The sequence below is a fragment of the Aethalodelphis obliquidens genome, unplaced genomic scaffold (genome assembly GCF_003676395.1).
Source record: "Aethalodelphis obliquidens isolate GAN/ISIS:26980383/991018 unplaced genomic scaffold, ASM367639v1 scaffold13, whole genome shotgun sequence".
In the NCBI taxonomy this organism is placed as follows: Eukaryota; Metazoa; Chordata; class Mammalia; order Artiodactyla; family Delphinidae; genus Aethalodelphis; species Aethalodelphis obliquidens.
Window position 1 is genome coordinate 3398 of NW_020837957.1, and position 22295 is coordinate 25692.

Here is a 22295-nt window from a genome sequence, read left to right on the forward strand (position 1 = left end):
ATGCACTTTGTACCTTGCACCCCTCTGCAGCCCGCAGTTTTGGGGCTTGGCCTAAGGCAAAAACTACAAAGCATCCTAACGAGCAGAATTATACAAGAGGAATGTATGTGCGTATTTGACATAGTTTCTTCTCTTGCGGGGCGGCCCCCTGGCTATGACCCGTGCCCTCTCCGAGGGCGAGGGAGGAGTCCAGAGAAGGCCCCTTCTGTTCCCTGCTGCCAGCTCTTCTGCAGCCCCTACGGTCCAAGGGACCTGCCCTGCTTCGCGTGGGCCCGTAGCAGCCCTGCAATTTCCACATGGGCGGGCGATTTCAGAACGATGGACAAAGCCGTTCGGCCAGCCTACAGGGGAGAAAGAAAAGGAAAAACAAATTTTTATCCCACCGCAGAAAGGAAGGGTGAGTTGGGAGAAAGGGGTACGCATGGGACATAGAAGTCTATTCCACGCATTCACAGAGGAGAGGAGGAAACTCAAATGGCATGAGGATCAGAGAAATGGGCCCCCTTCCACGGAAACATCATTCACTCCTGGGAAATCTGTGCCAATGAAAATAAAGAAGTGTTGCTTGGTTTTTAATACATTTTTTAAAAAATTGGAAAACAGAGGAATGAAAACAACTCTTCCATTATTCCATTACACAGACCTAAATGAGAGTTAGGATTTCGGTAAGTTTCCCTCCAGTCTTTTCTCCTGTGCAAATGTGGTTTTTTTGTTTGTTTTTTTTGTTGTTGTTTTTTTGTGGTACGCAGGCCTCTCACTGCTGTGGCCTCTTCCGTTGCGGAGCACAGGCTCCAGAAGCACAGGCTCAGCGGCCATGGCTCACGGGTCCAGCCGCTCCGCGGCATGTGGGATCTTCCCGGACCGGGGCATGAACCCGTGTCCCCTGCATCGGCAGGCGGACTCTCAACCACTGTGCCACCAGGGAAGCCCTGTTGTTGGTTTTTAAATAGAGGAATGATAATGTATATCAATTCTGCATGTACTTTTATTTTTAACTCACCATGATATGCTCTAAGACTTTCCCTGCTCTTACATAGTCATCAGGACATAAAGGTTTTTCTTACTGGCTGTATAATATTCCATTATTTACTGAACTATTTTCCTTTTATTGGAGATTTAGGTTGTTTCCAAGTCTTCACCATGATAAACTTAGTGCAGAAAGCATCCTCCCATTCCTATTTCCTAAGGACAAATTCTTTGAAGTGGGCTTGCAGCCCAGAAGGACACACTCATTTTTACTTCCCGATGCGTGATACCACGCTGCTTTTCTCACCATGGCTGCTGTGCAAGAAGCTTCCCATTCCGCTGTCTAAAGAAGCTGCAAACAGAGCGGCTCTCAGCAGGAAGCACCAACCATTCTCTACCCAGAGATGAGGGGAAGGACCGCCATGATGCAGTGGACGCTGAGCTCCGAGGGCTCAATCCCGAACCCAGAATTCTGACATCTAAACAGCTCTGAAAACCACTTTTTTGGCAACTCATTTTGAGGCAAAACGTGAGGTTATCTCTGGTCCTTACTTAGCTAATTTAAGTATCAATACTTTTCCATTTTGCTGTATAAATATGAATGGGTTTGACACATGGGGCCACCCAAGACCCCGCTAGAGTGTTCTCCACTCTACTGCAGATGGGGGAAATTACTTTCTAAAATGTGGAAACTCCAAAGAAGCAGGTGGGAAGTGTTCACGCTCAGCTAAAAACCCTTCAGTCTCTTCTCTGTGCTCCAGGATGGAGTCCAGCTGCCATCGGGGCTCCACACACATGTAAATAACTATAATGTACGGCCGAAGGCCAAACAAGCCAGCAAAGGAACAGAGTGAGCTCAAGGGACGGGATGACCACCCTGTGTATATGGGGGGAGGGCAGGGGGTGGGGAGAGGAAGGAAGTGGCATTTCAGCAGACAGGCTTCACAAAACAGATGAAGTTCTTGCCCTGAAAAGGCCCCATGATTCCTTGTACCCGCCTTTTACCCGTCTTTGTAAGTTGGTATTTGTGGGGTTATTTGATAAATCTCAGTGTCCACAAGGTCAGACACTGGATCTGGCCTGTTCTGCTGGCCTAGCCCCTGGCTCCGTGCCTGTAGTCTGGTCAGTCCTCAATAAGCACTGTTGAAAGAGGGAATGCTGGATGATAACAGAGTATTCATTTCAAGTTGATGAAGAACCTGAGCCCCTAAATCTTAATGAGTATGTTCTCAGATTGGCCAAGTCTGGAAGAAAGCAAAGATTTTCCACAGAAGATTCTTGCGAAAGCCCCACCGGAGGGGCCTGGGTTTATTTAGGCCTGTCCCCTGCTGCACTTTGTCAACCCTGACGCTCCACGTAAACAAGGAGACAGTGTGATTAACGTTATTATGGGAAAGAGCCACAGGGCCAGTCCCAGGGGACATTGCACCCTTGAACAGGGCCCACCTGGAGATGACAGCCTGCATCTGTGGGCTCTTCAACTACACACGTGGAAAGCGGGGGGCGCCATTCATTTCAGAAAGTGTGGCCAGAGAGACCACCTAGGGAGGGTGTGCCCCCGAGATGCTTCTGCCCGAGCCCTGGGAACAAGCCCTCGGCCCGCGGCTCCGGTGGAAGCCAAGCACGGCAAGTCCCTGCTCGGCAGCACTGCAGGCCCGGAGAGCCCGAAGGGGTCAGGCAGCCAGCACACCTTGTGTGTGAGGGTGTGTGTGTGTGTGTGTGTGTGTGTGTGTGTGTGGTAGGGGGTTATCTCTCAATATGACAAAAACTCACCAAGAAGCCACTACATATCAGGCAAAGATGAGCAAGGCATAGTCTATGCCTTCAAGAAGCTTTCACTTTGACGCATGCTTTGGAGTCACTGCCCAAACAAGTCCTTCAGAGGGTAAGCCTTGGGGGCCAGGGATAAGGCCTCACCACCACCTCCTCGTTCTCGTCACTCTGGGGGTCCCAATAGGCTGGGTGACCAATTTCCCGAATTACCTTCTAAACATGGGGAAGGTGCCTTGCTGGCTGCTCTGGGGGTTCTGCATTTATAGCAACCTTTACATGTTGGTAGGATGAGAGAAACCAATTTCAGGACATGACTTCTCTTTCGGTTTTCCAAGGGAGCACCTAAGTCTCCAGAGGAAAGGGAATGCTGAAACGAGACGGTGGTCATGGTAAGGGCTGGACTCCACCCTTCAATGCAAAGCTGGAGGCACAGGGCTGGGTGCTTGCCAAGACCCAGTCATCGGTCCCCATCTCCCACTGAAACTTTTCACCCAAGTCACCTTTGGGAAATTTGGGTGTGACTCCTGAGTCAACCCTGTCCCCAGCAGGCAGCAGGTGATTGGGCCGTGAGCAAGGTCTAGAAACTTCTGTGGGCCTGCCACCTGTATCGCTTGGGCACCCCTGTGCTCACTGGGCATCCCCTAACGCTCTCCACCTTCCCCTAAGACAGGCTTCCGCTACCATCTCCGGTTTAGCTGCCTAGTACCTTCTTCTCAGGCTGCCCCAAACTGCAACCAGCCTGTCCTCAACCTCCAGCACTTCACTGGGACAGCATTTCATCCCACCTGGATTTCAGCACTCACCTATACCAGGGTTTCTCAGCGGAGGCACTACTGCCATGTTGGGCCAGATAATCTGTAATTCTTCACTGTTCCTGTACTTTGTGTGTTTAGCAGCTACCCTAGCCTCTACCCACTAGACGCCAGGACTGCCCCACACACATACTTATGACAGATAAAGATGTCTCCAGACACTGCTGAATCCCCCCTAGAGGGCACAATCACTCCCAGATGGGAGTACTTCTCCCTTTGGGCCCCAGCCTCCTCTGAATGGCTCCTCTAACTCCAGACCTTCATCCTCCCTACTCCCTCCAGACACTGCCTGCAAATGCCCAGGTCCCTACTCATTCGTGTGGTGGCTGCCTCATATTTGCTGTCCTGGTTCACCTATTCCCAACAATAACAGTTGCCATCAACTGAGTATCTCCTAGATGTCAAACAGGGGCTTTACAAATGTACCGTATTTAGGTCTGGTCTATTACTATCCTCAGTTACAGACAAGCATGCAGAGGCTCAGAATGGTTAAGTGACCTGCCCAAAGGCACACAGTCACAGAACGCTGTTTCAAACTCAGGAGTGTTTCATTCTAACATCCATGCTTCTAGACACAAGAGAGAAGAGATATGGGAACATACGTATATGTATAACTGATTCACTTTGTTATAAAGCAGAAACTAACACACCATTGTAAAGCAATTATACCCCAATAAAGATGATTAAAAAAATAAAATAAAATAAAAAATTAAAAAAAAAATAAAGTCCATGCTTCTAACAATCACTTGATCTGTCCAAAGTTCAACAGAGCCCTACCTCCACCTACTGAAAGCAGCTACTGAGCTCTCTAATCTGTGACGGGAGACTCAGTCTCACTGCCTGATGACCCCCCGCTAACCAGGGACTTCCAAAGCTCCCGCCCCCGTCCCACAGGCCTGCCCTCTCAGGCCTCCCCTGGCCAATTGCACTGGTCACTCCTAAGAGGGCCCTGGGTCTGTTCCAGATTAAGGGGCCACCTCCTTCTGCCCCAGGGTGACCCTGCAGGGAGCGCATTAACATAGAGCCTTTATCTGACTGTATCACATTTGGAAAAGGAGGCTCTTACTTCCAGAGCCCACCACTGTTCCCACAAGCATTTCAAGAGGGTCTGTGCTCTCTAATGATCACAGAAATGGCTTTGGGCAGAGCTGGAGTTCATGGGACCTGAAGATACTGGGCCTGGGTGCCGGCTGCCTGGGTGCGGTACAAGGGACCCAGCAGCTTGAATCAGTGATGGGACAGTGGCAGGGCGTTTTCAGATGTGGCTTGGTAAGAAGGGCTGTCCCTGGGCGGGGCGGGGCCCTCTTTCCCCCCTCAGGCCTTTGTTCCTTTTGAAATGTGGATGTTAAGAAAGTACAGAGAAGTCTGTTTAAAGCATTAAATTACAGTGTCAGCATTAAGTCAGATCTGGGCTCGAATTCTTGCTTCAAGAATCAGCAGCTTGTGACCTTATGACGGCTATATAAACGCTCTAGGCCTCTGCTTCCTTATCAATACAAAACGGGGATGGCAGTATCTACCTCCCTGGATTACTGAGAGGATTCGTGAAGTAATGCATGGAAAGAGTTAGTTCCTGTGAGTGTTCTTAGGAGTTTGATGGAGCTGGTTCCACTTGCTGTCTGATCTTGGGTATGTTACTTAACCACTCAGGGCCTCCGTTCCCCCATGAGCAACAGAGTCAATCTAATAGGATTGTTGCGGGATTTAAACTAGAGAGCCCGTGGTAACTGCTTGGTACAGTACCTGGCACCAAGCCAGCATATGATACAGGTTAGCTTTTATTACTATTGTGTCACCACCACGACCACCACCATCATCACCATCATCATCATCAACGCCGTCGCCTCACAAGAAGCATGTATCTGGCAATGCAACTTCAAGCAGGGTGGCTTGATGAAATGGGCCACTCTGTAAGGTAGGTCACTGTCCAAGAGTGGACACAATTTGTACTTGGTTCCTTCATCCAGCCTCTGGGAGCCCCATGGACAGCATAGCCTCCCTACTCAAGCTGCCGCCTCAAAAGCCCACAGGCTGCCATGACCAGATGCGGTTCAGGGTCAAGACCAGGCCTGAGCGCAATCCCTCAGCATGGTGTGAAAGGCTAGGGTTTGGGGTTTCTCAGCTCCAAGTCTCCCAGCATTTACATGGGTCATCTCATTTAAATCCAACAACAGCCTTATGAAGTCAATTCTGTTCCTAGTGCCATATGGTCCCTTGAATTTTGCTGGCTGGCAAGGTACTTTTCAGGAAGGGAAGTGGAACACCCACTTGTTAATTGCCTATAAGTCTCACCTTGTCAGTCAGGCTGCTGTCACAGGCCGGGTGTGCCAGGAGCAGCCGGACCATGTCGACGTTGCCATGGCGACAGGCCAGCATAAGGGCTGACGATCCATCATGGTCCTGGAGGTTGACATCTGCCTGGCAGCTCAGTAGCGCTTGGACCATGTCCTCCCGGTCGTGGCTGACTCCCAGCATCAGCGCAGTCTGGCCTCCCTGCACACAGAGAGCAGGGGCGTGGTGAGGCTGGGGCTGATGGGAAGGACCCCCTCCGCAGCCTGGGTGTAGTCAGGAGAGACTTCTCTGGAAAATGACAGTTGACCTGAATCTCTGTGGTAAGGGACACGTCGTCCTTGGCCTGGTAAACTTCTACTCCTCTTCCAAGACACGAGTCAAATGCTGCATCCTCTCTAAAGCCCTCTACTAACACCCCAGGCACAGGGTTCATAACACAGCATTTACCACTTGGCATTTCAACCGGTCAACCTGTCTCTTTCTCATAGACTGTGACATCTTTGATGGCAGGAGCTAAGTCTTTTTCATCTCTGTCTCTCCAGTGCCTAGCACCAAGTACATGCTGATAAGTGCTGAATGATGGAATAACTGAAGGGTTGAATACTTCAGGACCATGGCTTCTGACTCCCCGCCCCAGCCTAACTTCCTACAGGAAGTCTTGGGCTGCTCTGAACACCTCTGGTATTTTCAGTTGAATGATACCCAGAAGCCTCTTTTCTCAAGAAGCTCTCTGTTTACATGGTCCTGTGGTCATTTCTAATCCACAGCCATTGACAACAATCTTTCACAACCCTGTAATCATCAATGCACATGGCAACGGATTAGAGTCAGAAAGTAAGACCAAGCTCTGGTTCTGCTGTTTCCTACTGCGTGACCCTGGTCACGTCCCTTCGTGTCCCTGAACCTTGGTCTTTCTTTCTTAAAAATTAATATAATTATGATCCATCCTGTATACCTCACAGGGCTTTTGTGAAAATCAAATGAGATAAAGGGTATAAATATAAAAATGTGTGGCAGTAACTTTTCTGATTACAAATTGATCATCATTTTTCCTGGATTTTCCTGTATATACATAGTCCTCTTATGCGACTTGATTATATATTTTGCCCTCGTGGTTCTCTCCTGGGTTCCAGGCAGCTCAGGCATGTCTCTCTGACTGTCAGGCTTTGTAGGGATGTGAGAAGAGGTAAGGACTGGTTTCTTTCCTCTCAGATCCCCTGTGGCTCTGAACACAGTGTCTTACACGTAAAATATGTTGGCTGATGAGTTCACTGATTAAAGCTCCGATCTGCAGTCACTGATGGATTATGTTTCCCTGCTCGGAAGTCTGGGGCTTAGAGAAAAGAAAGGGGGTTGCAATCAGAAAAATCCTGGCTTTGCCGCATTCTGTACTTATGTGAATCTGGACGAGTTCACCTCTCGGTGACTCTTCCTGATCTGGTAAAGCAGGAATGCTTAACGACATTACCTCCCTTCTGGGGCTGGTGTGAGGCCTGAGCGCGGCACAGATGCTGTGTACACGTCAGCTATTATTGCATTTAGGAGCATTAGAGATGAGGTCTGACCATCGCCTGGGACGTGTGAATGCATCGTTAGGTGTCCTGGTTCCCCATTTCTCTGGAACCCAGACAGATCTTTCCAGAGAAGCTTGTTTGCTCTTTGGTTTGCTTATGCTCAGCCCTGAGGTAATGCTTGTTTACTGCACTAACCAGACCATAGGTTTCCCTCCAGACCCCTCTCTTTGAGTGGTATTAAAGCCAGATGCCATATGCAGATGTCTTCCTGTCTGCCTCCTGCCTGACTTGGGGCCCCCTCCCTCCTGGTCTGGCTCCATACAATTTAATTCAACCACCATTTACAGATCACTGCTATGGCCCGGTGCAGCGCTGACCCTGGAGATACAGAGAGAAATAAGTAGTTTAGCCCGGGAGACTCCTGGCCTCCCAGCTCACTCCTATTTAACCTGGTACCTGCAGCTCCCCTCATACGTAAAGCCCCAGAGGGTGCTGAAGGGTGCAGCTGCACTATGAATTCCCATCCCTCCCTTGGTGACCTGGGATGGGTCCCTTACTCTCCTAGAGCATTGGTTTCTCCTGTATAAGAAGGGCATGGATTTTGATCATTAGTGAGCACTCCCCCTTCAAGAGGACCACTTTAGAAAAAAAAAGATTTGATATGTTTCTGGAAAACATATTATTTAAAATGAAAACAGCTTTACTGAGTCCTATGGAGTAGGTGGGTGAAGATACTTTGAAAACTAGAGAGTAAGCTACAAATGTCTGTTTCTTGCCACCAATAGAATTGCTAGTATGTGACATGTGCAAAGAGACTTTGCCATCAGGTTAGGCTACTGTCTGCAATCACTTTGGGGTCGGGGTGGTGAGCAGAGTTAAACAGGTGGTTGGGAGACAATTTTCTATTTTCTATGGGTCTCTTGGCTTTCTGCATATTTAGTGAGTCAGGCAGTATGTGACCTTTTGTTCTAGACTATCTTTTTAAGGGTGAATGTACAATGAACAGCGTTGGAACTTAGAGACATTGTCCCCTCCAGAACAGAGGGCAGACACGCTTACTATCCAGTATGAAAGATTCAGGTTCCCTAAGCTCAGGGTTCTTCCCCAGTAACACAATCTACTCTGTGTGCAGGGATCCGGCCCTCCTCACATCACCCTGTGCGAAGTGGGAATTGGGACTTGGGGAACTGGTATAAATACCAATGCTCTGACTACTGTTACTGCTGTGAGTAACACACTGTCCTTTGTCTCTTGCACAAGAGTCCTGGGTCATCTGCCAGCATCCACGACACATGTTAGCTTTAAGGTAGAGTAAAATCTCAGATCCTTTACACTTCTTCTTTTTTTTTTTTTTTTTGCCGTACGCGGGCCTCTCACTGTTGTGGCCTCTCCCGTTGCAGATCACAGACTCCGGACGTGCCGCTCAGCGGTGGCCATGGCTCACGGGCCCAGCCGCTCCACAGCCATGTGGGATCCTCCCGGACCGGGGCACGAACCCGTGTCCCCTGCATTGGCAGGCGAACTCTCAACCACTGCGCCACCAGGGAAGCCCCCTTTACACTTCTTGAGAGTTAGGCTACACTGATGATCACTCTGGGGGGAAATGGAGAGTGGAATGCACTCTGCTTGTTCTTCTATTGGTCAAAGATGGGTAAGTGGCCTTTCGAGGAATGCCCACTGTTCCATATGGAGCTTTGTCTACTGGCTAAGGGCCACACCCCTACTCTGTGTTCTCAAGTAGAAGGGCCCAGAAGCTGAACAGAGACATCCCAACCCTCTGGACTGCTTTGTAATTTATGATCAAGGTGGATCTCCTGCAGGGGCTTTCTAGAGCACAACTAGCAAACGCCTTCTCAAGGTGCTAACTGTGGAACATTCGGTTTGAGGAGTCAGACCCAGATGGAATTTGCCCAGTTTCAGACGGGGACATAGATTACAAGCTCATGACCTCTGTCCCAGCCTGTCTGGGTCTCAGGAGGCTCTGAGGAAACTGAATGTCCAGTCTTTGGACAGATGCCATTTGGAGGGCCCAGACTTCTCGGGTTAAAAACTCTACATGGATCTGCATGGAGTTTCTCACCCCAGTGGCAGAATAAAACTGGGAGGTGCCCGTGTTCATTAAAGAGGAGATCATGTTCACACCTCCTACCTGAGTAGCTTGGATGTTCACATCTCCTTCTCGTAAGAGTTTCCAGACAACAGCCATGTCTTCATCGGTCTCTGCAGAAGCCAGGGGAGTGATCATCACGGCGGTGTAGCCAGCTTTGTTCTGATGGTCCACGTTGCAGACGCCTGCAAGAGAAACACCGAAGCTGGAACAGCTCCCGAGAGGCTGGAAGCCAGGCTTTAGCCTGTTCAACAGGATGCTGCCAGCTGGTTGAAGGGCCACAGGATAGAGCAATCCTTTCCCAGTGGTGGAATCTATGTTCTACATTTTTTAACAGCCTTTAACAGTGGCCACTTTTCTTTACAAGTTTTCTGAGGATACCCAGCAAGAAAGGTCCACAGGAGAGTCAGAGGTGGCCAAGGGGGCCAATGACCTTGACTTTATTTCCTAAAGTGGAGGACAAACATTATTCCTATTTTACAGATGAGGACCCTGAAAGTCAGTGAAGTTATATCAACTGCCCAAGTGAAGGAGAAGTGAGACCAGGACTCAGGTCTATCCGGCGCTAGAGCCCATCACTCACATGGCCTCACGTCACCCACAGGTGTGTATTTCAGGTCTGGTTCTATGTCTATGTGTAACTCTTAAGCAGCTGTCTATGGTTGTAGGTCTTTTCAAAGGCTAGTGATATCTTGTGCAATGGACCAGGGGACATGAAAAACACCCCAGGATAAACATGGGAAATCTTCCGGGAATAACCATTTTCATTTGAAAAGCAGAGTGGAAAATAAAACACTCCACAAATTTTTATATTAAAGCAATTAAGAATATACATTTCATAATAGAATGAAAAACTGGCATATTTTTAAGATGAAGTATTAAATGAGAACTCAAAAGAAATTTCTGCTTTGTAACCCTGGGGATATGCATTCATATCCCTTCCCACCAAAGGAGACATAGGAGATCTTCAGCCTGTTATCTGTTGTCTGAAGGCTCCCACTTCATAAGGGCGGTACAGTGTGGAAAACCAAATCTTCCCTGTACTGTTGCTCATGCAAAAAATCTACGTGTCTCTTTGGGACAATAATAAAACAATCTCAGTAAGACAAGTCTGAGATTTTCTTAGCATTTCTTCTGTAAAATGGGGATAATAACAGGACCTATAAGGTTACTGTGAAAGTTAATGAGTTAATGTATTAAAAGCACTTAGAACAGTGCCTAGCACATAATAAACACTCAATAAGTGTTAGCTGTTATTACTATTATTGTCCAGAAGGTTATTCTTGTCTTTACATCCTTGCTACTTGCTCTTGAAGACTTAGAGCTTCATTGTAACAAATCTGGTTTACGACAAAATGTCAGGGTTACTTATAAGTTCTGTGCAAGGCCTTATCTTTGATAAAGGAGGCAGGAATGTACAGTGGAGAAAGGACAGCCTCTTCAATAAGTGGTGCTGGGAAAACTGGACAGGTACATACAAAAGTATGAGATTAGATCACTCCCTAACACCATACACAAAAATAAGCTCAAAATGGATTAAAGACCTAAATGTAAGGCCAGAAACTATCAAACTCTTAGAGGAAAACATAGGCAGAGCACTCTATGATATAAATCACAGCAAGATCCTTTCTGACCCACCTCCTAGAGTAATGGAAATAAAAACAAAAATAAACAAATGGGACCTAATGAAACTTCAAAGCTTTTGCACAGCAAAGGAAACCATAAACGAGACCAAAAGACAATCCTCAGAATGGGAGAAAATATTTGCAAATGAAGCAACCGACAAAGGATTAATCTTCAAAATTTATAAGCAGCTCATGCAGCTCAATAACAAAAAAACAAACAACCCAATCCAAAAATGGGCAGAAGACCTAAACAGACATTTCTCCAAAGAAGATATACAGATTGCCAACAAACACATGAAAGGATACTCAACATCACTCATCATTAGAGAAATGCAAATCAAAACTACAATGAGATATCATCTCACACCAGTCAGAATGGCCATCATCAAAAAATCTAGAAACAATAAATGCTGGAGAGGGTGTGGAGAAAAGGGAACACTCTTGCACTGTTGGTGGGAATGTGAATTGGTACAGCCACTATGGAGAACAGTATGGAGGTTCCTTAAAAAACTACAAATAGAACTACCATATGACCCAGAAATCCCACTCCTGGGCATATACCCTGAGAAAACCATCATTCAAAAAGAGTCATGTACCAAAATGTTCATTGCAGCTCTATTTACAATAGCCAGGAGATGGAAACAACCTAAGTGCCCATCATCAGATGAATGGATAAAGAAGATGTGGCACATATATACAATGGAGTATTACTCAGCCATAAAAAGAAACGAAATTGAGCTATTTGTAATGAGGTGGATGGACCTAGAGTCTGTCATACAGAGTGAAGTAAGTCAGAAAGAGAAAGACAAATACCGTATGCTAACACATATATATGGAATTTAAGAAAAAAGAAAAATGTCATGAAGAACCTAGGGGTAAGACAGGAATAAAGACACAGACCTACTAGAGAATGGACTTGAGGATATGGGGAGGGGGAAGGGTAAGCTGTGACAAAGTGAGAGAGTGGCATGGACATATATACACTACCAAACGTGAAATAGATAGCTAGTGGGAAGAAGCCGCATAGCACAGGGAGATCAGCTCGGTGCTTTGTGACCACCTAGAGGGGTGGGATACGGAGGGTGGGAGGGAGGGAGACGCAAGAGGGAAGAGATATGGGAACATATGTATATGTATAACTGATTCACTTTGTTATAAAGCAGAAACTAACACACCATTGTAAAGCAATTATACTCCAATAAAGATGTAAAAAAAAAAAAAAAAGTTCTGTGCAAGGGAAAAAAACCCCAACAATATTTGTTTGACATTCCCTCCACTCCATCCCAAACAATTTTTCAGAAATGTGTCATAGTGAACCAGAATGCCAATGGATACAGTTGGGCTCAGGTATCAGCAATTTCCTCGCCTGAAGCCTCTCTGACCACTGTCATGACAAGCTGGGCTATGAAAGCCGAATAATAACTCCATGCATCGCCTCACAACTCTGTTCTGATAAAGACGGGAATATCTGCGTTGCCACCTTAATGACTTTAAAATTTTTACCCCGTGACTATTTTATGTTTGCTTTTAAGATGCATAAATGAGCCTCAGGTTACGATTCTCTATACTCTCTTCAGAAACGTGACCTATAACTCAGTAGAGTGAGAACTAACTCCTACGCAGGGGCTCTGAAAAGGGGCTGAGGACCCCTGGCTTTCACAGCGGATGTTTCTGAGCAGCTCCAGGGAGCAAACCAACCTCCCCGGAGGCGAGGAGAAGGCTCTTGACTGAACATCCTCCAACTCGGCCAGCTTCCTCTTCTGCAGAGGCGTCCTGGCGAAATAGAGGACAGATCACAACGGACTAAAGGGGTGGAGGTGCACCCATGGCTCTCTTCTGAATAATGATGAGTCACTTCTGTGCAGCCCTTTACAGTTTGTAATGTGCTTTCCAGATGCTTCACAAATGGCTGGGAAGGGAGCCCAGTTTGGAGTGGGACAGATCTGCCCTCCTCAACACCCCGACTACAGTGAGGGAAAGGAATGGCGCTTTCAGACCGTCTCCCCAGCCCCCTTCATTCTTTATGCTTGCGGCTGTTGTGCTATTTCAGCATGTTAAAGGGGAAAGCTTCCAAACCACTTTAGGGTTGATGAGTATTGACTGGACCTCAGACAACATCAGCAGAAATTTATAACAAACAAATCAAAGGTTGTCTGTTCTCCAGCCTGGCCTGGCTCAGCCAGAGGACTTCTAACAGGCTGCAAGCCTGTGCGCTACTTAGAGATGAAGGTGCTACATTATGGTTCTTTAGAGTTTTTGTGCACATAATAGGTGCGCCTAAGGTCTCACAGTGCCCCTGGAACCTAGCTTCGGGTAGTAGAAAAATGCCCAGGTTGGGAGGGTGACAGATCATGGTTAGAATTCTGGCTTAGTTACCTACTGGCTCTGTGACCTTGACCACAGAACTTGACCTCTCTGAGCCTCAGTTGTCTCACTTGGAAAATGCATTAAATATCTGCTTCACAATCCCCTCAAGGACTGCATATGGCAGTATTGCACTGTGTCTGGGCTGGGGAAGGCACTCAACAAACAGTAGGTGGTGTTGTTATTCACCTTCTATAATGAAAGGCCCTAACACTGAACACAGTAAATGCAACCCAGAGGCATGCTCCTTTAATGATGTGCCTTTCTCAACAGAGCTACCATTTTTAGGGTATCCATGAATCCCTGAAGAATGTTAGAATTGTAACTTCGTCTTCCTCTGATGATGCAGAAAGAACTTCAGGCTGTCATTATGTACATCACCTTTCCATGCAGGTAAGGAGCCTCAAGGCTGCTTAATGGAATTTTGGAGAATGAAAGTTTAATGGAATTTAACCTAGCTCCCAGGAATCATCCGTCCACTCGTTCACCTAACAGATATTTTCACTCGACACCCACCATGAGCCAGGAACTTGTATAGGTGCTGGGGATACTGAAAGGAAGGGGACAGACAAGAGCCTCCCTCGGGTTAACTGAGTTCTGTTAGACTCAGAGAGAAGTGACAAGCAAAGGTCACCTGAAGAAGAACTTGGTGTACTGCTAGAGAGAGATGCGACAGCCACTTCAGACGGATCACCAAGAAGCCTTCTGTGGTGCCGTTTGAGCTGTGACTTGAATGATGAGAAGAAGCCAGTTATGAGAATAGTTTCAGGGAAAAGGATCCAGATGGAAAGAAAATGCAAACGTCCTAAGGAGGGAATGAGCGTGGTGAGTTTGAGGCCCACACGTGGCTGGAGTGGAGGGAAGGAGGGTGCATGGTGGTGGCAGAGAGAGCAAAGGCAGGCAGGCCCAGGCCATCTGGGATTCCTGAAGGCCAAGAGCAAGGGGAAGCCGTGGGAGGGATTTAAGCGGGGTCGGTGTGGAGGGGAGGACAAGATACAAGTTGGGGGAAAGCTGTTGGATCCAAACTTCAGACTTCCTGATGCCTGTTTAAACTCCCCCTCCAGCTTCCTAAGTAAGGGTGTACTGTTCTAGCATGCGCTCTAATTCCTGGTTGCCACAGTATCGACTTCAAATCCCAGCAACACACTTAGTCGTTGCATGATCTAGAGCAAGTATGTTGACTTTTCGGAGTGTCACTTTCATCACCTATAAAACAGGAATAATCTTCCTAATAACAGGATCGTTATGACGATTAAATGACATCTCAGGTGTCAGGTGCTTAGCAGAGGACCTAATCCGTGTAGATCATTTGCGGTTTTATACCTCTTGTAGGTACCCTCCTAGATATCCCTCATACAGCCCTCCTAAGCTCACTGATGACATTCGACTGGGACCCACACACCTTCAGTCGGTCCCATCCCCCGCCTGTCCACACTGGCACTCCTAGGCTGCTTGGTGTTGTCACACGCTCTGCAGAAAGTCCACTCTAAGCCCTGTGAGGTGGTCTCAGCAGACATAGAGTTCTTTGTTTGACTATTAACCACCCTTTCCAGCCCCTAAGACGAGCAAGACCATTTGCAATGATTCTCCACCAGAGGGAAGAGTCTTCCCTTCCTCCAGACTTCCAACAACTAAGAACCTAATGCTCACTTCCCTTCTCTCCTCCTCAAATCCCTCTGGACCTTCACCCACTCTCCCTTCCTTTTGCTTCCATCTCGGAGGAATAAATATCCCAGCAGCTTGCCTATGCTGACCTCGTCTGCCTCTGCTGTGGATTCCAGGTTTTTCCAGCTTCTCGAAAACCTTGCTCCATCAAGCATCTTCTCTCCTTTGTATCTTTAATCTCTCTCTCTCTCTGTCTCTCTCTGTCTGCCCCTTTCTCTGTCTGCCCCTTTCTCTGTCTCTGTCTCTCTCTGTCTCTCTCTGTCTCTCTCTCTCTCAGATTCTTCTTCTCAGCCAACAGACATATTCAGGTCTCCTCCATCCCCATTCACTCAAAAATAACTCTCCCCATCCTCTCCTGCTTCCTCCAGCTATCGTGCTACATCACTGCCTTCCCTAGCCCATGAACGTCACTCCTTTCACTTCTGAAATCTGGTTTCCTCCCAACAGGCCCCTGAAACAATTGTTTCCGAAGTCATCAGTGACCCCTTCCCAAATCTGCCAACCAACCCCAGGCATCATCCTTCAGGGACACTACAGTACAGTATTTGACCCAGTGGACAATCTTCTTTCTTCCTGACATTTTCTTCTTCAATGGCCTGGGACTTTTCTCTGTCTGCCAGAACCTACACGCCGCAGTGCACATTTCCTGCTCTCTAAACGGTATTATCTCACTTCTTTTGAGCCCTGAAATCCCATTCTGCACCTCTCTCTGGTGAGCCATCATGCCGTCCATCCTGACTGTCAGGCTGTAAGCTCCTGGGGAGGAGGACTCACGCCTAGCTCACGTTTGCATCTCTGGTGGTAGTCAGTATGGACCTCATACGTAGTTCACAAATATCTGATGAAGGGTGAATGAATCAAATAGAGTCAAACTGATCAAATGGAGCCGTGACTCTTGTTACAAAGTACTTATGAAGATGGAAAATGGGACCTTTCCTAGAGGCAGTGTGGTATAGACCTGGAGCTGGACAAACTGAACATGAAGTGCGACTCTACCACTTCCCAGCATTGTGACCTGAGCAAGTTTTATAACTCTCTCAGCCTCAGTTTCCTCAACTGTAACATAAGAACAATAATACCTACATCACAAGAGTGTTGTGAAGAATAAATGACATAATAAAGGAAAAAATGGTCTAGCCCAGCTCCTAGAACACAGGACGAACTCAGAACAGTGAAGAATCCCCTCCTGGAAAGAAGTGGGAACAAGAAGTGCCTGTCACAGAGCGACCCAGGCGGCACAGATGCAGCCATTTCTGACCTGTTTCCAGCAGCAGCCTCACGATGGAGAAGCTGGAGTGGGATACGCTGTAGTGAAGAGCTGTGTTGCCATTGCCATCAGCCAGGTTGACAAGCAGCTTTAGCAAGTGTGGGGAGTGAGGCTGGACCCCGCGGAGGTAGGTGGCCACCACAGCAGGGCTGGATGACTTCCGGCTGGAGACCCGGAACCACTCTTGACTGATGGTATTTAAGCTCTGCTTCTGAAAGATCAACAGATTCCAGTTCCAGGAGGTTACCTACCTGGGTGCTCCAGCTGGGGTGTTAATTTCCACTAGGAAAGGTCAGCTTAGGATGCTTCCACTTCTATCCCTTCAGCTCCCTCCAAATCTCCGTGTGATTAACTCCTAGAGGGCTCAGAGCTAGTGGGGTCCCCATGCAGCAGCACACTTTGAACCCGTGGGATCGGTCCCACATATGAGGTAGACAGGAGGATTGGGAGAGCAACACAGTAGCCAGTAACACAGCACATTACTCGGGGACAGTTTGAGTCTACTGTACGTTTCGATCACATCCCCCATATGCACAGGATAACCATGACCCCCTCTTTCACGCATCTACACCAGCCTATGTGACCCTAGCCCAGACTCCACCAGGGCATGTGCATGTTTTTAACAGGCATAGCTGGAAAGTCACAACATTTTACTACTGGGAAAAATGCACACTGAAAGCTAAGACAAACAACATGCCCAATTTATGCTTGAAGTAAAACCCAAACAGATGTGCTTGAATTATTTTTGGCTTTTAAGTTTTGCGAGGACCTTCAGAGAAGATGGTGTAACAACCCATGGCAGGACCGCACCATCTGCAGTATTCAGCTCCTTTATAACCATGAACGCAAATGATACCAACTCTGCATGTGACATGACCTAAGTGTTTAAAATGGAACCTGACTAGATTATTTTTCTAAAGGGGAGGAGAAACGATGAGGCTGTGACTATTAGAGATGATTCCATATTCATTCTGGAAAGGGCACTGAATTAGGAGTCACTACACCCTAGGGGCCAGGCATAAGTCCTGGCTCAGCTGTGCGACCTTGGAAGTCCTATAACCTTTCTGAATCTTTCCTGTCTGGTCTATAAAATGGCAGTGAAAAAACGGCTGGGTCCCTAACTTCCCATGCTCTACAGAGTGAGGTCCTTGCACAACCAGCTTTGTCTCTAAGGTGGAGAGGGGGTGTCCTGTGCTTTGATCCTAAAGTGGGTGTGATGTCAGGTTTGTATGTCCTCTGATCGATCTTCTAGGCAGAAACAGTGGAAACTTTTGTGGCTGAAACACTTCTTATATATCAGAATATCTCCTTTACCCATGGAGTCTTCAGGAGAATCTGGAGAAAGTTCCTAATATTAAGGAACATAGTGGTAGATTTTAAATGAAGATCTAAGAAACAACTTAGCTCTGTAATTCATTTAAGAATAAGAAGCAGGAGCTTTAATCAACATCCACCTCACATCTTGGTTCTTTAACAATCTGGGAACAAGTTATTTGCCAAATCAGCAAAGATAAAATACTCATGAAAATGGGCTAATCAATCGTTTTTACTCCTAAGGCTCTTCCGCAAAGGAGAACAAAATGGGCTTTAAAAATGCTTACAAGCTGTTACATGTTGGGTCTTATCAGTTGCTCTCACGACTTGGGAAAATGTGTCTGTGCCAGTACCTCTTGATTCCAGCAGAAACTAATCCTTACATGTTTAAATCTCCATGGTCCATGATGGTGTTAAGGAACAAACAGGTGTATTTTCTTGCTTTTGGTCTCTTGACCCATAGATGCACTTTCAAGAAAAACAGTAACGACTACAGAATGAAATGCCAGGGCTTGAGGGTAGTGGAGACATGCGGTCCACCACCTTCCTTTTATTAATGAGGAAAACACGGCCCTGAGCGTTGAACTGACTCACCCAATATCTCACCGCTATCTAGCGGTCCTGGGAATAGAACCACGGTTCCCATTCCACCCGCTCTTTTCCGCTCTACTCACGGTTCTCTCAAACTGCAAGGCAATTTTGAGCCTAAGCCACAAAAGTTCTATGACACATTCAGGTTGGGACGCCTAATCACACTTGGTAAGTGCCTCTGCGCCGCAGGCCTGGTTCCTGTGCACAGGCATGGGTTCCGCTTTCTCAGCAAAATCCATCACCTTGGGTAGCAGAGTTTGGGCAAATGAGAGAACAGCCAGCGGACAGGGACCCGTGCACACCCACACCGCTGCCTCAGGCACGGCACCCAAGTCACCCAGGTGAAACTTAAACAGTATAGTAATCTTTATATGATGATGAAAAATCAGAGTACCAAGAGCTGGTCAGTGGTCGTCCCGGTTTCTGGCAGATGTTGGGTCAATGCCCGGCATGCATTAAGGAATTCCTCTGAGGGTTTATATCTAAAGAAAAAAAAATATATGTATGTATGTGTATATATATATATATATATATATTATATCAGTCTCCATGTGGATAAAAAAAAAAGTCCCCTACCTTGACTTTCACTCTCATCTTTTACCTCTCAGCGACTCAAACACCCAAACTGGGCAACTTCCCAGGGTCAGGGGCATTCCTCAGAAATACTGGGTGAACACAGCCTCCTGACAAGGAGGCTTGGCTTCTGAGCTCTTCTGAAGAGTGAGTTAAGTGCATTGCCCCTTGGATCCTGCTGTTTTCGGGGGGCAGGAGCAGACCACCAAAGCATTTTGGGGGCCACGGGCCCAAATGCCATTCCTGACACGCTGGGAAAGGGAGAGTTATCTTTCCGACTTTGGAGCCAACATTTTCTGCCTGAGTGATTTGACAAATCCAAAGGACTCAATGCACAGCAGCAAATTTCTTCCGGTTACTCTTCCATGAAGGATACAGTAAGTGCTAATTGAGTCAATAAAATGAAAATCGATTAAGCTGGGGGCGCTCTCAATGATACGCACTCCTCCTGTGCTAGTATAAGGGCAGACTCAGCACTGAGAGGCCTAGGTTGGGAGTCAATGGCATTGGTCACCGAGAAGCTCCGCTCTCATCGCGTCCTTACAGCGCTGCTATTTCGGAGCAGCCCTGCGGCACTGCTGGACAATGAGCTGCCATTCACTGCTCATCACTCCTTCAGCAACCAGGCTGGGGATGATGGTAACGATAATGAATGGTACTTGTTATTCTCATTTCTCCCATTTATCAAGAGCCTACTATGTGGCAGGCACCGCAGAAGGCATTTTGCGTACTTTTTGACCTACTTTTTCTCATCCAGTCCTCAGATCAAATCTATCGGGTTGCTACTATCCGCATTTTACAGATGAGGAAACTGAGGCGAACGCAGCTAAAACACACCGTGGCAGACGTAGGATTTGAATCCAAGTGTGTCCAACCCCAAAGTCAGTACTCTCTTCATCATGCCATGTGACCTGTCATCACTTTCAAAAACAGGGTTATGTCAGTATGGCCAAAGGGAGAGGCAGAAAAACAGGTGGGAGAATCACAAAAGACGTGCGTTGAAACGCCATCTCTGCTAGCTGCGTCACTAACTTCTCAAAGCCTCTGTTTCCACATCTGTAAAGTGGGGCTTATAATAATTTCTACCTTACAGATTGTTAGAAGGATTACATCAAGAGAATACCTGTAGAGTCCTTCACATTTTCAGTGCTAAGGCCATATTAGCTTCATATGCAGAGCTCTGTCTATGACAGTATATCCCATGAAGGCAGAAGTTAGATCTGTTTAGTTTAACCAATGCACTGTACCTGGCATAGATTGGAAACTCAATACATATTGGTGAATGGATAGATAAATGAATTAACAAACAACCAGATGAAAGGGTGAATAAATGCTCTTTCTCAGAGGATCAAGTGCCCCATCTGTCCCCATCTGACTCACCTCTCAGCCTTGGGACGGGGAAGCTCTTCCCCAGGCCCGCTTTGCTGGTCTGTGTCACGAGTGCCCTCGGGAATGCCCTGCCCCGCCTTGTAGCTGAGGTGGGCATCCTTGCCCCGCCTAGATTCTGGGCCATCACATTTCTTCTCGGCCTCGCTGTCAGACAAATCTTCTGGGGAGGTGTCCTCACTGCTGGTCTCCTCACTCGAGGTGGTCTCATAGCTGGGAAAGGAGACAAGGTCACTCGTTCCGTGCTTCCTGCCTGATGCTTGTGTCAACACTAATGAGAACTCGGTGGGCTTTAAACGACACTTCCGTGCTTGCTAACCTCGTCCTCCATTCTCTACACTTGCAGTGCTGGGCAAGGGGACTCCCAGGAAACCTACTGTCAGAGGAACATGCTTTTAAGAGCTCTGTACCTTTAACGCTGGAGGCCATTTGGGGAAAAGGGTAATTAACTAAGCTCTTTGCAACAAACACACAAACAGCCCATGGCCTAACTGGTCGATGCATTCAGATGATCCAGGTATCCAAGGCTCTCATGGAAGAGTTTGATTCTGGAACCCTAATGTCCTGTCCTGAGAGAGACCCAGATCTAGGCAAACGTCCCCCACCCTGAGTTCTCTGAATTGCCTAACAAATCTTCACATCTCTGGGTGACTGTGAAGCCTCCCTTTGGCCGCCCTGTTCTATCCCAGCTTACAGCTGACAAGGGAGGAACCATCTGTGTTCACTCCTGGCAGGGTTCCATGGGACACGTGAACAGTTGGGATACTTGAACCTAGCACCTGCCTTTCTCCGTTGCTGTTTCAACCACGGCTTAAAACAGCAAAAGTGAGGGTGTGGGCCACTTGAATGGCCTTCCCTCCCCAGCAATGATCCTTATGTTCAGTCATATGCAACTCTATTGAGGTGGCAGACCAGAGACCAGAGAGGAAAGTTCTGGAAGATGTATTGATCCCTCTGCTGATGGTCAACAGGAGACCTCCGATGGAGGATGCTCCAGTTAAGATGAAGATTTCGGGTTCTTGGCCTACTGGCACTGCCACAGAGACCAGGGGAGACCAGTGGCCACAGCTGCTACTGAGCCCCCTTATGCCCTTTATCTGAATGGTGGTCCCTATGTAAAGGCCCTGTGCTCACTGGATTTGCAAACCCAGACTGCTCCCTGGTATGCTCACATTCTGTCTTGTTCAAACCCCAGATATTTCTTCCTCTACTGTGCTTGGCACAACATTTTGCTTTTGTGATTAAGAAAACGGGACATATTAAGTTTACCAAACAGTTCTTATCTTAGAATTGCTTCATAAAAGCTCCACCTGGAAATTCATTCATTCATTCAACAGACATTTATTGAATACCTACTATGTGCCAGGCACTGTTCTAAATGTTATAACCAAAGTCCCTATCGTAACTGAGCTTAAACTCTAGGTAGGGAAAGGCAGAAAATAAAGACGTAAACAATATATTCAGATAATGATAAGAGCAATGAGTAAACTAATAACGGGCCATGGGATAGCGTGATGCGAGGAGGGGTTACTTTCATTAGAGCAGAAGTTTTTAACGTTGGCTGCATGTTAGCATCACCTGAGGGTGTTTAAAGTTCCCGATACCTGTACTGCACCCAAGACTAATTAAACCGGAGTCTTCCAGGCGGGGGAGCCAGGCAACAGTATTTTTAAGGCTCCCCCAGGGTTTCCAAGGTGCAGTCGAGGTTGAGAATCACTGCACCAGACTGACAGATACTGAGGGATATCTGGGAGAGAACTTTAAGTGGAGGAAACAGCAAATGCAAAGGCCCCAAGAAAGCCTGACTGAGCATGTTTCAGGGACGAAAGCCCGGAGCCAGTGATGGGGGATGAGGCCGGCTGGAGTCACGAGATGGACCTCCAGGTTTTGGTACAAAGCTGGCACTTTGGGGGACTTCCCTGGTGGTCCAGTGGTTAAGAATCCATCTTGCAATCCAGGGGACGCCAGTTCGATCTCTCATTGGGGAACTAAGAATCCACGTGCCATGGGGCAACTGAGCCCGTGTGCCGCAACTACACAGCCCAG

The 22295-nt window shown here is 47.4% G+C and overlaps 1 protein-coding gene across 1 annotated transcript in view; it reads right to left on the minus strand.

The window, feature by feature from the left end:
• Positions 1–236: 236 nt before the first annotated feature.
• Positions 237–22295, minus strand: part of KANK4 (KN motif and ankyrin repeat domains 4) — a 32849-nt gene continuing 10790 nt past the window's right edge. The window contains exons 4-9 of the mRNA XM_027114515.1: positions 20244–20462; positions 18685–18772; positions 16377–16596; positions 9507–9649; positions 5844–6044; positions 237–341 (exon numbers count right to left, since the gene is read on the minus strand). Coding sequence (XP_026970316.1) covers positions 237–341; positions 5844–6044; positions 9507–9649; positions 16377–16596; positions 18685–18772; positions 20244–20462 — 976 coding nt within the window. The remainder of the gene's footprint in view (positions 342–5843; positions 6045–9506; positions 9650–16376; positions 16597–18684; positions 18773–20243; positions 20463–22295) is intronic.